This window comes from Phocoena phocoena, chromosome 5 (assembly GCF_963924675.1).
Source record: "Phocoena phocoena chromosome 5, mPhoPho1.1, whole genome shotgun sequence".
In the NCBI taxonomy this organism is placed as follows: domain Eukaryota; kingdom Metazoa; phylum Chordata; class Mammalia; order Artiodactyla; family Phocoenidae; genus Phocoena; species Phocoena phocoena.
Genome location: NC_089223.1, coordinates 36,549,920 through 36,563,725, shown reverse-complemented (window position 1 = coordinate 36,563,725; position 13,806 = coordinate 36,549,920). Strand labels below are relative to the sequence as shown.

The 13,806-nt window shown below is 37.0% G+C and overlaps 1 protein-coding gene across 5 annotated transcripts in view; it reads left to right on the top strand.

Moving 5' to 3' along the window:
• PTPN13 (protein tyrosine phosphatase non-receptor type 13) overlaps positions 1-13,806 on the top strand; it is a 234,395-nt gene that overhangs the window by 105,595 nt on the left and 114,994 nt on the right. For all 5 annotated transcript variants that reach the window (XM_065877905.1, XM_065877909.1, XM_065877908.1 and 2 more), the window contains one exon: positions 5,437-6,003. In XM_065877905.1, the coding sequence (XP_065733977.1) occupies positions 5,437-6,003 (567 nt within the window). The remainder of the gene's footprint in view (positions 1-5,436; positions 6,004-13,806) is intronic.

The window sequence follows — 13,806 nt, the reverse complement described above, 5'->3', positions numbered from 1 at the left end:
GAAACAAAATTTAGAACTTTATGTTGCTACTTGTTCAGAAGAGCTCATAATAGTTCAAATGGGTTAGTTTGTTTATCCTGTCACCTCTAAGAAGAAGACGTAACAAATTATATCCACATTTTTGTAGATGAAGGAAGTGAGAAACAAATTAAGTGGCCTGCCCCAGCTCAGAGATTGAATGACAAAGCTAGTTAAAACCCCATCTTTTGACAGTAATCTTTCTGGTAGATTATGCTACCTAAATTGACTTTAAAAGGTTTCAAAAGTTATATAACCAGTCCATTCTGCAAGCATTTTTTTTGGAATTTCTTTTATCAGGAACAGTAAATACAAAAACAAGTAAGACATGATCCCTTATGTTATTGTTCCAGTTGGGGGTGGGGGTGAGGAAATGAGTAGGAGTGATGACAGATATGTAATAAAATGGTTAATTTTAATACAGTGAGAGAATGTCTTCATAGAGGTCCAGCATGCTCTGATGAAGGAGCTTCTAACTCTGCCAGGATAGGAAAATACCACAGAAAGCTCCACCTGAAATCTTTTAAAAAGTAGCTACAATGGCATTGCTTTCAGAAATACCATTAGTTTAATTTCCTGTGATCAAAATGAGTAGTGAGCATAGCTATTAGGTGAACTTAATTAATGATTTCAGTGCTGCTTTTTGCTTGTTTAATAAAGTAATTATAATAGCCTGGGCACATGTTTGGAAAGATCTGGAAAGCATCTGAAGAAATTGCATTTTGTCTAGTCTCAAATATAGTTATTTGAGGTGACACTGGTATTAACAGTAGATGGTTTTCACTTGTTTACTAGACTGAAGCATCTAATAAGAGGGCCTGAAATTCCATGTTTTTCCTCATTTATATGTCCAGATGCTATATTTGAACTCTAATTTTGAGTTCCCAGATTAGTGAAATTTTTTCCCTAGTGCTTTAGCAGCACAAAGCAACCATGATACTATATTGCTGTGTATGATGCCATATGTATTTTATCCACCTGTGAAGTGTTAATCAGGCAATTACATATCTTGTTGTGTAGTTGAAGATAGTGAGCATCATTGACATGACAAAACGCATTGAGACTCCAGCCAGTTAGGAATATGTGATTTAAGAATAGTATGTTTATAACCAGCTGAAATCCACCTTTCTGTGTCTCTACCTAAAGATATGTCCCCTTTTTTCCCCCCAAATCAAAGAAAAGCAGTCCTAGGCTAGAAGATCCACTGGAGAAACCACTTAGCTCAAAACATCTCTTTCCTACCACTTCCTTTCTTTTCCTTCAAAAGGTCATCTACACTCAGTTTCTCCCTTTAATGCTTTTGTAGCTCATAGCTCTTACAATTTTACTTTAGAGCATTTGTAACAAGTATATACGTACCACTTTGAGCCTTGTTTCATACTTCCACAGTTTTTTTGCTGTTTTCCTGAAGAGTATCACTGCCCTCTCCCTTCCCTCCCCCGCCATCTTACTTTCTCACTTCTCTTCCTATGTCACCATGCCTTTCTTTGTCCTGTTGGCTACTAGAAGAGAATTGTGGTTCAAAATCATTACTTTATAAGTAATAGTCATGAGATTTTAAGTTAGCTATCACAATGTGATTTCCAAACATATAAAGCAAAATGAGCCATATTTTGTAGAAACAGAGTAGGAAGTTAATATAAACCTTTAAATGAATTATTTTCATTATAATTTTGTTCTACCCTGCAGAATTTAAAATAACTTTCTGAAGTTTTTAATAACCATGAACTGAAATATTTTATATCTATTAATTTTTATAAAGACAATAAAAACCTAGCATTTATAAAGCCGTAGTTGTCCAAGAGCCACCTTATTAGCAATTAGTTTTAAGCTTCATATGACAAGTGAGAAGACATGGCTCTTTTAGGATACCATGGCCCAGTAATAGATAGCTGGTAAATACTAATGACCTAAAAGAGGATAATATACCATTACGAATGTAATAGACTCGTGATACCTTTGGAAAGTGATCTATTTCAATAGTGGTCAGCTTCACTGAAGAAGTCATATTTAAAATAAAACTATAGAATAAGAAACAACTAACCATAAGAAAGGTCCTAACATTTAAGAGACCTTAACAGAGAAGAACCTGTGGCCTGGATGGAATAAGGAAAGTGGAGATGAGACTAAAAAGGATTCAAGTGGCATGCCCAAAAGGAGTCTAGATTTTATTTGGAGTGCAATAGTATGCCTTTGAGACTTATTAAGCAGGATGGTGACGTCATGGAATGTGTTTTTAAAAGTTAGTTCTGGCTGCTGGGTAGAGGGTAGTCGGATGAAAAAAGAAGCAGGGAGGCCATTGCAGTTATATAGTCAAGTGATAGTGTTAATTGGGAATAGGGTGATGCCAGTGGAATTGGAAATAACGGAGTAACATATCTTTGAGAATTTAGATAGCCAGCACTTTCTGATGGGTTTGATATGGGGAATTAGGAAGATGAAGGGTTTCAGGAGGGCGCCCGTATTTCTGTTTTGAGCCATCAGTTGGATAATGGTGCCACTCATTCAGGTTGGAAAGACCAGGGTAAATGGACATCTCTGGGTATGGGAAGCAAAAGATTAGTTTTAAGCATGTTCAGTTTGTGGTGCTTCTGAGATATACTAGTAGAAGGTCCAGTTGTTTCAGACTGGAGCGCCCAGAAGAGATCAGTGCCAAGAAAATAAATTGGGGAGTTGTCAGTATGTAGATAATATTTAAAGCCTTGTTAATAGGTGAAATTGTATAAGCAAAGAGTGAAAAGATAAGGTTCTAAAACTGACATCGGAGGAAAGCCAACATTTGGATATCCAGTAGAGGAGGAAAAGCAGACTTAGAATGAGCAGTCTGAGAAGTAGGAAGAAACCAAGCTTGTACGGAGAGGAAAATGATTCGTTAGGGGATTGTCATCACTATTAGTTGCTGCTGAGAGGTAGGTAAGAAATGGATGCAGAAGTGTCCATTGGATTTGGTAATATGGGTATCATCAGTGATACATGATGAGAGTTGCCAAGGTGTAGAGGAATGGGAAGTTGACTAAAGTGGGTAGAATAATGAATGGGAAGTGAGAAATTGGAGACAGCAGTAGCTAGAGGGGAAATGTGGTAATAGGGGAGAGGTTTTGTTTAGTTTGGTTTTGTTTTAGAGATATTAGAGCACGTTTTGTGTACTAATGGGAATGACTCAGTAGAAATGGGGGATAATGAAGATGGAAGCAGAGAGGGTAGAAGTTAATTAACCAAAGAAATAAAATCTTTGATAAACTAAGAGGAGGGAGGAATTGAACACATATCGGGAATTGGCCTTTGGTAAGAAATTTCATCCTTTGAGACAGTAGGGAAAAGATTGCAGACATGGGTGGATGTGTAGAATTAGTCATGGAAAAATGAGTTGTCTTCTGACAACTATTTTCTTGGTGGAATATGAGACCAGCTCATCAGGCAAAGAGAGATGAGAGTTAAGGTGGGAAATCTGAAGAATGAGGAAAAATGAATCAGTTGTGGAAACTGAGTGAACTTACTCTTAGCACATGATGTTGAGTGTCCGAAGTGGTTGACCGTGAATTTATGGTGCTGCCAAAATACCCACTTGTTTGATTTTCTCCAAGTTTTGACTACTTGTTGGTAGTCAAGATAGTAAAAGAAGGCAGATTGTTGAGTTCATCTGTGATTCTATGATCTGTAAATCCTTTCAATTCTTATTTTTTATCTATTGTATTCTATCAGTTTTAAGAGTATCTTTGTTCTTTATATTTAATACAATTTTAAATTAATGAGTCAATATGTGGTTTAAGAATGTAATTCACCACTGAAATACTGTAAGATAGACATATTTATCAGTTTAAAATTATTTTATATTAGAATCTAAAGTCTGTGGCAATCTATGTGTCTAGATGTGGTGTGGTATATTTCCCAGTATTCTGTAGATCAGGGGTCCCCAACCCCCGGGGCCACGGACAGGTACCGGTCCATGGCCTGTTAGGAACTGGGCTGCACAGCAGGAGGTGAGTGGTGGGCAAGCAAGCAAAGTTTCATGTGCCGCTCGCCTTTGCTCCCCAGCGCTCACATTACCCCCTGAACCATCATCCCCCTCCCCCAGTATGTGGAAAAATTGTCTTCCGTGAAACCAGTCCCTGGTGCCAAAAAGGTTGGGGACCAATGCTATAGATGATGTGCCCCCAAATAGGCGATGTTATCCTTATTTGCACTTGAGTGGATCCATGTTCAGGGGGAAAATGAGTTCCAAGAAAACATTTGAATCTAATTTTCAAGCAATTATGTGTTGCCATTCTGAAATTAATTTACTTTTCTATGGTTATTAAGGTAAAATTTGTGGTCAGGGAATTAGAGCTTATAGTTGTTACCCTGAAGAAGCAATTGACTTCTTCAAATGAGTCAATAAGCAATTTATTATTATCAGGAAGGTTTTAGTCATCATTTTACATTGTATCCATAGCAAATAGGTTATCAAAGAGGGATCACAGAAGGTCATGCAGGAAATCTTCAGTGTTTATGGGCTATTGGGTTAGTAACTATATTTTTCTACATTTCTCTTTTTAATAGTGGAGCCATATATATGTGTGATTTTTGTTGTTGAATCTATGAATTCAAAAACTTTCTTGTTGGACATTTTTGCTGCGCCTCAATGCATTTAGACTGCTGCCTTAAAAAAAATTAGAATGGCATACTGGTTTTAACTACATCAAAGACTAAAGCATAAATAAGAATGGGTAATTTCTTCTAGTTGACAAATATTGATACGTTGTGTTCGAGAGGAAAAACGATTTCAGTACATGATGGTCTGCCGTGGAAAAATTGTTTCTTACATAATTTAAACACAGTCAAGTTGTGTGGATTTCAAACATAATCAAATTTTCTGAAAACATATCTAATCATAATAAAACTTTGATACTTAAGAATTCCAAATACTACAATCTCTTTTCCATCCAGAATATAGCAAGAATTCTTTGTTTCTTCTTTGAACATGTTTATTTAAATGACCAGAAAATGGCAGGGCTTTATATTGAAATAATACCTATTTGAATTATATCTTTAGAAGTTAAAGGAATATACTACATATTCTATTATTACCCCAAATCGTTTCACGAATAATTAATATTCTACCAAACTGGTTAGTATCAGAAACTCTTATCTATTTTTTAAAACCAAATCATTCACCTTTGAATATAAAATAATGCTACTTTAAGAAGTAAGTTCAATATATTATTGATATCATTAGGTTAGAAACATTGAACTATGAAAAGTTATACAAACATAACATCTCTTTCCACTTCCCTTATCATCACCACCATCCCATTTCATCTCTCTTCCTCCATTCGGAGAATTAGGAAATTGCCACCACTTTCATTGTCAATAGTAAGGTTACATTCCAGTTATTTTCTAAAAATTCTGTGCATACATGATAGATTCTTATCATTCCAGGAAGAAGCTCTACTTCTGATGTACTAGACACATACAAGTCTCCGTTCTCTCATCAGACCTTTCTTAACAAAGGGCTTAGTAAATCTATGGGATTTCTGTCCATCAGAGACACACAATATGAAGAAGTTTATTTCAAGGACATTTCATCAGATAATAACTCTGGACATGAAGATTCTGAAAATTCTTGCTCCCCTTACCAGTTCAAAACTAGTGGCCCAGAAAAAAAAGCTATCCCTGGCATTGATGCGCTTCCCAAGAAGAAGATTTGGGCTTCATCCATGGACTTGCTTTGCACAGGTGACAGAGACATCTCTTCTGGGGAGACTGACAGACACCAACACTGTCTGCCTGAGGCGGTAACAGTACGGACTTCAACTACTCCTAGGAAAAAGGAGGCAAGATACTCAGATGGAAGCATGGCCTTGGATATCTTTGGCCCTCAGAAAATGGATCCAGTGTTTCACACACGAGAATTGCCCACCTCCTCAGCAATATCAAGTGCTTTGGACCGAATCCGAGAAAGACAAAAGAAACTTCAGGTTCTGAGAGAAGCCATGAATGAAGAAGGTTAGTAATTTCGTGTGTGTTTGAGAGAGAATTGAATTGAAGTATTTAAAATTGTGTTTTGAAATAAAGAAGGGTTAGTAAACGATTCCATAAGTCTTATTTCCACTGCCAAACCTTTGTAGCCAAATTAGGCTCTTTCTTCTCTATCAATTTCTGTTCTTCCTTCCACAAAAACCCTAATCAAAGTACAGTGCTACCACAAAGTCATCCCTACTAAATACACCCAGTCCAGCCACTGTATAAGTCTCTCAGTATTTTAGGTAGGCAGGAGCCATGTTTTCTACTTCTTTTTAATCCTCCACAGCACCGGCTATCATGCACTATCTTGTGGGAGTCTTCTGTAAAGGACTGGTTCGTGGAAGTTAGATGCAGTTAATCAAAATCAGCAATCCCAGGGAGGCAGCGTAGACTGGTGACAGTACAGTGGTTCCCAAACCACCAGCTTCAAAAAACACATTTTGGGACACGACTCCTGGAGATTATAATTTCTTTGGTCTGGAATGAAGTTTTAAATCTACATTTTTAAAATCATAGTGTTTAGGTGTATAGATTTAGATTCAGACAGCCTAGGTTTGAATTATTTACCCAACTCAGCTATGTGAACCTTAGTTCAGCAGCTGGGCTTAATCACTCCGTCTTAAGTTACCCTATGTGTAAAATGGGCTTAACACAAATAAATTAATTGGGTAGTGAATGTAAAGTGATTAATAAGTCAAATTATTACAATCCTAGTATGGGGGCATAAAATAACTTCATAAATTATCAGTTATTATTTACAAGGGAAAGCTCTGTTTCAAAAGTACCTATTCACACACAAAGTACAATATATTGAACAGAATAAAATTATGTTCTAGACATGGATAGAGGCTGTTTTTAGTATAGATAAGTAGAAGAGAGGGCAAAATAAGAATTTTCAATCTAATCCTCTCCATTTTTTAAAAGATTTATTTATTTATTTTATTTATTTTTGGCTGCATCGGGTCTTAGTTGCAACACGCGGAATCTTTGTTGAGGTGTGCGGGCTTTTCCTTGCGGTGCGCGGGCTTCTCTCTAGTTGTGGTGTGCAGGCTCCGGGGCATGTGGGCTCTGTAGTTGTGGCACGCAGGTTCCAGAGTATGTGGGCTCTGCACACGTGGGCTCTCTAGTAAAGGCGCACAAGCTCAGTAGTTGTGGCACGAGGGCTTAGTTGCCCTGTGGCATGTGGGATCCTAGTTCCCTCACCAGGGGTTGAACCTGTGTCCCCTGCATTAGAAGGCGGATTCTTTACCACTGGACTACCAGGGAAGTCCCTAATCCTCTACATTTTTGAAGATTAAAGTTTTGTAACTGCCGCTTCTAGACCCCTGGAACATAGGTGATTAAAGGGAGCTTTAAGGTGCTTCTAGTTCAGTGAGAGTGGTAACATAATCAAGGGTCATATTCATTTTTAAGATCATGTCCTAGTGAATATTTTTGATTCATAGGTTGCCTTTACAGTACTCTGCTAAAGGTTTGGTCTGTTACTTAAGTTTTAAGCATAGTTCTAGGACTGAAAATAGACCCCACATTGTGCTTTACTTCTCATAAATGAAGTTTTGCACTTTTTTTTTCAATTCAGGAGTTGCAAATAAGTGGGGAAATTGAAATTATGGAGGAAATTATTGAACACTTAATTAATATTATGGGTTTGTATATAATTGCATTTTTAAAAACATTAGCCAGCATTATGAGATGGTCAAATATAATCTAGATCTAAAAACTTTCAAAGACTTAAAAAGACTTTTATTTTTCAACGAAAATAAAAACGTAGAAATTTGTTTTATGCATGATTTCACTGTTTAACTCTGATAAGTAAACTTTTAGAGTTGTGACGGCAAAAAGCAGTGACTTTGTAGCTTAAAATAAAGTCTTTCCTTTCAGAAGTTGTATTTCATGACTATTTAGTGTTGCACAACTGCTAACATATGAATATAATTTAGCCTGACATTCTTATGAGCATTCCCTCATGGAGACATTTATGTAAAGAAATACTGCCCATTGTGGGAAAAAAAAAATCCCTCAATGATTCAAATAGATAAAACCATGATTGTCTCAGAATATAAATAGTGAAGATACACACCAGTTTAGATGACTATTTCTAACATTTAAAAGGTTGACTGGTATATTTTCTTAACATGTAAATATTAAAATATTAATTTATAATGTTTTCAGGTGTACATTTCAAAAGATTATCTGACTTACTATTTGGTAAATTAATAGTAATTTGGATTAGTGAAGTGAGGAAAGTGTTTTTTACCCTTGAACCTTGGTTGAGAGTCAAATAGTAAAACATCAAAACTTTAGTGAAAATATTTTTAATTTGTTAAATTATGCTACAATAAATAGTCTGTTTAACATGTTTTGTTTGAATAGGTGATTTATGGGGATTTCCTATAAAGTGAGTATTAAGTCAAATTATGTCCTAGTTTGCATAGAAGTCTTTTATCTTCTTGGGAAACATGTGCATGCATGTGTGTGTAAGTGTACTATGGAAACTCAAATAGACCAACTTGTTTTCAGATATGCATATATATATCTGCAAAGATGATATATAATCTCTGTAAACTCTTATTTTTTCAAAATGGTAACTTGTTACAAAAAAAAATTTCCAGATTTAGAAATTTTAGGTTTATTATAAGAGATAAAAGAAAAGGAAAAGATTTCTTTTTTAAAATAAATATGCTTTCAATTATTTGATATAGGACAATTTCTATCCTGAAATCTTTCTTTGGTATTGAAGAGTTTTCAAAAGCATTTGCTCCCACAAAGAACCTACCCATTTTCCCCCCAGAGTATATTTTATAACCAAGTTAAGGAAAACAGAACACCTTGAAAATGTTGGTTTATTATGGAAATATAGCACCTTAAATAAACTCCATTATTATATAGTAACTTGCAAGTAGTAACAAATTATATTTGCTTTAGACTAAAAGCATTGTTTGAAAGGAATGTTTGAGGTTTGGAATTCAAAAGCAATAATTTTATTAGTTATTTAGTTGAATAATTTACTGGTTTTATGCTGTGCTGTCTTTTTCTAAAGGTAAGATAATTTATGTTAGCCGAGCAAAGTACAGATTGCCAATATGAAGATTTCAGCTAGTATACAAAGAAGAAAAAAGAATGGAAAATAATATAAACCCATTTATCTCATTTAATTCTTATGAATAGTAGGCTTCATAGATCCCTTTTCTGTGGACTAAAGCATTTAAAAATATTAATACTCTGGGGGCTTCCCTGGTGGCGCAGTGGTTGAGAGTCCGCCTGCCAATGCAGGGGACACGGGTTCGTGCCCTGGTCCAGGAGGATCCCACATGCCGCAGAGCAGCTGGGCCCGTGAGCCATGGCCGCTGAGCCTGCGCGTCTGGAGCCTGTGCTCCGCAGAGGGAGAGGCCACAACAGTGAGAGGCCCACATACTGCAAAAAAAAAAAAAAAAAAAAAACTCTGTACAGTTTTTGTGATCTTTACAATTGGAAATTGCTACTGGGTATCAGTAATTTTAGAATTAGAAGAGGTCTTAAAGCACATGTGCTTGGGCTTGTGAAGATTTAATAATGTACCCAAGATCACATAACTGGTTAATGATAGTTTCCATTGTTATGGGAAATTGTAGATTTCCATGAGAGATTTCAGCATTCCGTCTAAGAATTTCCCACTACATGTTACCTCTTAATTTTTAAAAAAGGATGTGTTACAGTGTTCACTGGGATAATACAACAGTCAGAAAAAAGACATTGCTAAATTGCAGTTTGTTCTTTGGGGCACATGAGGAGATTCATTGAACTAATGGGAAAGACTGTTGTCTCCTTCAACCTCAAATGTATAGCCCTTACCTTAGCCCAGGCCCCATCCTCTTGAAAGGAGCCTGTACCTAAATCACCTTCATAGCATCTCCTCAGTTGACAGCATCAACCAGCCAACTAGCACAGGGGAAATCAGACTTTAAAATCACGGAGTTTGGTGTTGGAAGGAATTTGGATATCATTTAAATCAAACATCTCATTTTCAGAGACCCAGAGTAGACTAGTTTGCCAAAGGAAAGACATAATTCATAAATCATAACAGAGCTGAATTTAGAATCCAGGTCTCTGAAGCCCCAGAATAAGATTTTTTCTATTCTGCCATTCTGATTTCAAGCAGAAACTAGAAACATTTCAGATATATTGTTGGGAAAATATTTTACTGCCTGGGAAGTTGGACATTCAACTAACCACCTAAACAAACCCCTTAGGTTTCTTCCTAGTAAAATTGTATAATTTTTAATACAGTAAAACAAGATATAGAGGCTCATTTGGTTTTTCCTTCAATAAACCACGCTGGATATGGGTTAAGATGGAGCTCCATTGTGTCATATCCTCTATTGTGGCAGATAGTGGGATTTGTTTTGCTTTGTTTTGGATAGTGTTTTGATGGGGCTTTACTGCAGTAGATCTGTAAGACGGTTATCCTGTACCTGATGGCATAAGAGAGTAAACTATCAAAAAGCAGTGGCTGGTATTGAGTGCTCTAATTTCTTTGGGAACAAAATAAAGTTGGGAACAAAAAAGCTCCCAAGAGGGCTTCCCTGGTGGCGCAGTGGTTGAGAGTCCGCCTGCCGATGCAGGGGACACGGGTTCGTGCCCCGGTCCGGGAAGATCCCACATGCCGTGGAGTGGCTGGGCCCGTGAGCTGTGGCCACTGAGCCGTTGCGTCCGGAGCCTGTGGTCCACAACGGGAGAGGCCACAACAGTGAGAGGCCCGCGTACCACCAAAAAAAAAAAGATCCCAAGAAAGAAATTGTAGTTGAAGTTTAAACATTATAAGATTATTATGATGATTATTAATAGTTTTCTGCATTCATAAAGCATTGAGGGAGGGGCAGGAAGAAACATAACAGCTTTCTCTCATGGAAACTAGTTTTTAAATTTGATGTCATTCCCTTTTTTTGCTTTATTCTTTTCATTTCACTCTTCACCTCAGCATAGGACTGTACTGTTATACTCTTTTCCTTTCTTCCCTGTTCCCAGTATTTTCTTTTCCACCTGTCTCTACTCCATCTCAAGATCTGAGAAATTGTCTGTTTTCTAATGAGAGTATCTGTTGTCATGTCATTTGTGGTGTAATCACCACACACTCCCTATCCATTGCTCTGTGGGTTGGCAGTACATTCCTGATTATGAGAGATTGAGTTGGAACCAGTACTGTGAGTATAGTATGAACAGCACTCCACACCCTGGGTGGGGACTATGAATAGAATTTTGCTTCCAACAGTCAATCTACTTTATGTCTAAATTAAGTATCGTTTCCTTTCTTTCAGTGCTGTGGCCTCTGGTCTAGCCTAGTTTTTGCTGTTCTGTGACTGTTGTGTGAATACAGCTTAAACTCTGTTGTGCAGCTAGAGTATGTAAGCACTCAAATATGTGAGCTTGTTCTCATTATTAAGGCACCTTAATGTTTCATTTCCATTCACGTTCATTCCATTGAACTTGAAAGTGCATATACTTTTTTTTTTTGGCTGTGTTGGGTCTTCGTTTCTGTGTGAGGGCTTTCTCTAGTTGTGGCAAGCGGGGGCCACTCACTGTCGCGGCCTCTCGTTGCGGACCACAGGCTCCAGACACACAGGCTAAGTAGTTGTGGCGCACGGGCTTAGTTGCTCCGCGGTACGTGGGATCTTCCCAGACCAGGGCTCGAACCTGTGTCCCCTGCATTGGCAGGCAGATTCTCAACCACTGCACCACCAGGGAAGCCCACATATACTTTTATAGTAACATTTCTGAAGAGTAGGAGGATGGAATCATAAATGTTACAGTTCATCATAGGGGATGCTACTAGTGACATTTTATGGAGAGAGAGAAATATTTTCAAAACTTATCTTTCTTTTCTAAGAGCCAAAACTGGTAAAGATGAACTACTCAGTTTTTATTTTTACCTTATTTCCCTTTGAATAGCAACCCCCCCCACAAAAAAGAAAAAAAAAAAGATTGAGTCATTATTTGGATTACTCCATGAACTTAAATAATTTAAATAATCAGTTTCCACAGAAGTAAATATGAATAAGCAGGGATTTTATGTGATATTTGTTAAGTATCACATGTACTTAAGTATTAATAACTTTATTATTATACTACTAAGATACAAAATATTTTGTAGCTCTGAAGAGCACACTATTATAGATGGATTCAACATCTTAACCAGAAAGAATCAAGTGCCTACTATGTTTCCAGGGCTGAAATTTAAAGAGATTTATGTTTTAGACCAGCATTGTCCAATGGAACTTCAATGGAGGAAATGTCCTATATCTACAAAGTCCAGCTCTGTAGTTACAAGCCACATGTGACTGTTGAGCACTTGCATTGTAGCTAGTGCAACTAATGAACAATATTTTACTTAAAATTACCTAGCCATTGAGTGCAGCTTCAAACCATTCTCACACAGTTAGTCCAGTAAAAAAATAACCAAAGATTGGTTTGAAAAGCATTTGAGAAGAAGTATGCAGTAAGTCATTCTTTAGCTTAAAAACAACTGAGCATAGACATTTACTTCTCTTCTTTGATTTATCCAAGTGAAAAAAAATGAAGTTGCATTTTTAAATGCTAAGGAAAGTTACAAGTGAAACCAAAATGAGCTTTCCAGTGTCTATAATCATAGTAATATAATACTGGTTTTGGAGTCCACAGAAATCAGAGGGTACTTTATCAGAAATTAGGGACCTAATTTAAATCTAACTCATACATAGTTAACATAGACCCAGTTTGGCTTTGATATAGAAACCTTCTGAAAAGCATGGATCGATATGTTTTAAGAAAGATTTTAAATGGATCTTACAAGTAATGAGTATCATCACAAGGTTTAAGACCCAACAGTTTTAGCCTCCAAAATATTTCTTCATTTCATTCCAGTCTCTCAATTCCTTCTGTTGCCCATGGACTATAGAACTAGCTTTCTAAATTGATCTCTCTCAGCTATAGTTTGTCCTCTGTTTACCTGCCATGCAAATTTGAATACATTTCTTCTCTGCCTTCAGCCATTTAATAACTTTTTATCAGCTGAGCAGGATAAAATTCAGGCTTCTTAGATTATGGTATTTAAGGCTTTCCATTATTGTGTCTCTCCAGTCTCACCCTTTAGCATTTCCCGTCTCACAAGTCATTCCAACACCACGTGTATTCGCGCGCTCTCTCTCTCTCCTCCCCTCCCACTCCTCTTACCCTCCCTCACCAACTTCCCTCCCTCCATACAGGCTATTTTATATTTTCATGCTTTTATTCATGCAGCTTTCTGCCTTAAAAGACTGTCTAAGCTTTCAGGCATTGCGTAGCTCAGGAAGCTTTCTCTCATCTTCCCACTTCCAGATGCTGGCCTATATTTTTCATTGAAATTATTTGTTTTGAAGAGCTTTTTTCTCCTCTCGCAGACACCAGAAATTTGCCCTGGTCTAATTCATGGCTACATCCTTAGTATCTACGACTATGCCTGACATATAATAGTTAAGTGTTTGTTAATCTAAACTGAATATTGCAACATGGCTATTAATATTAAATGTTTAGTATATTCAGTGGTGCTATTTCAGATATGGAATACAACAATATTCTCTGATGAATTATGCTATATAGTGAGGAGAAATCCCACTTCCTTCTCCTCTGTTTTGTCCAACTCTAAGAGAAAATCACATGCTTGTCAGTCACAGCCTGACCAACCAACAGCAAATGCAGTCACTTTCCTTTAGAACTCTGTACTGTTTGAAAGCTTTAGAAGGGGCAGTTGAAGTCATAACAACAAAGGATCCTGGAGGATGCTAGAAGAGTGGT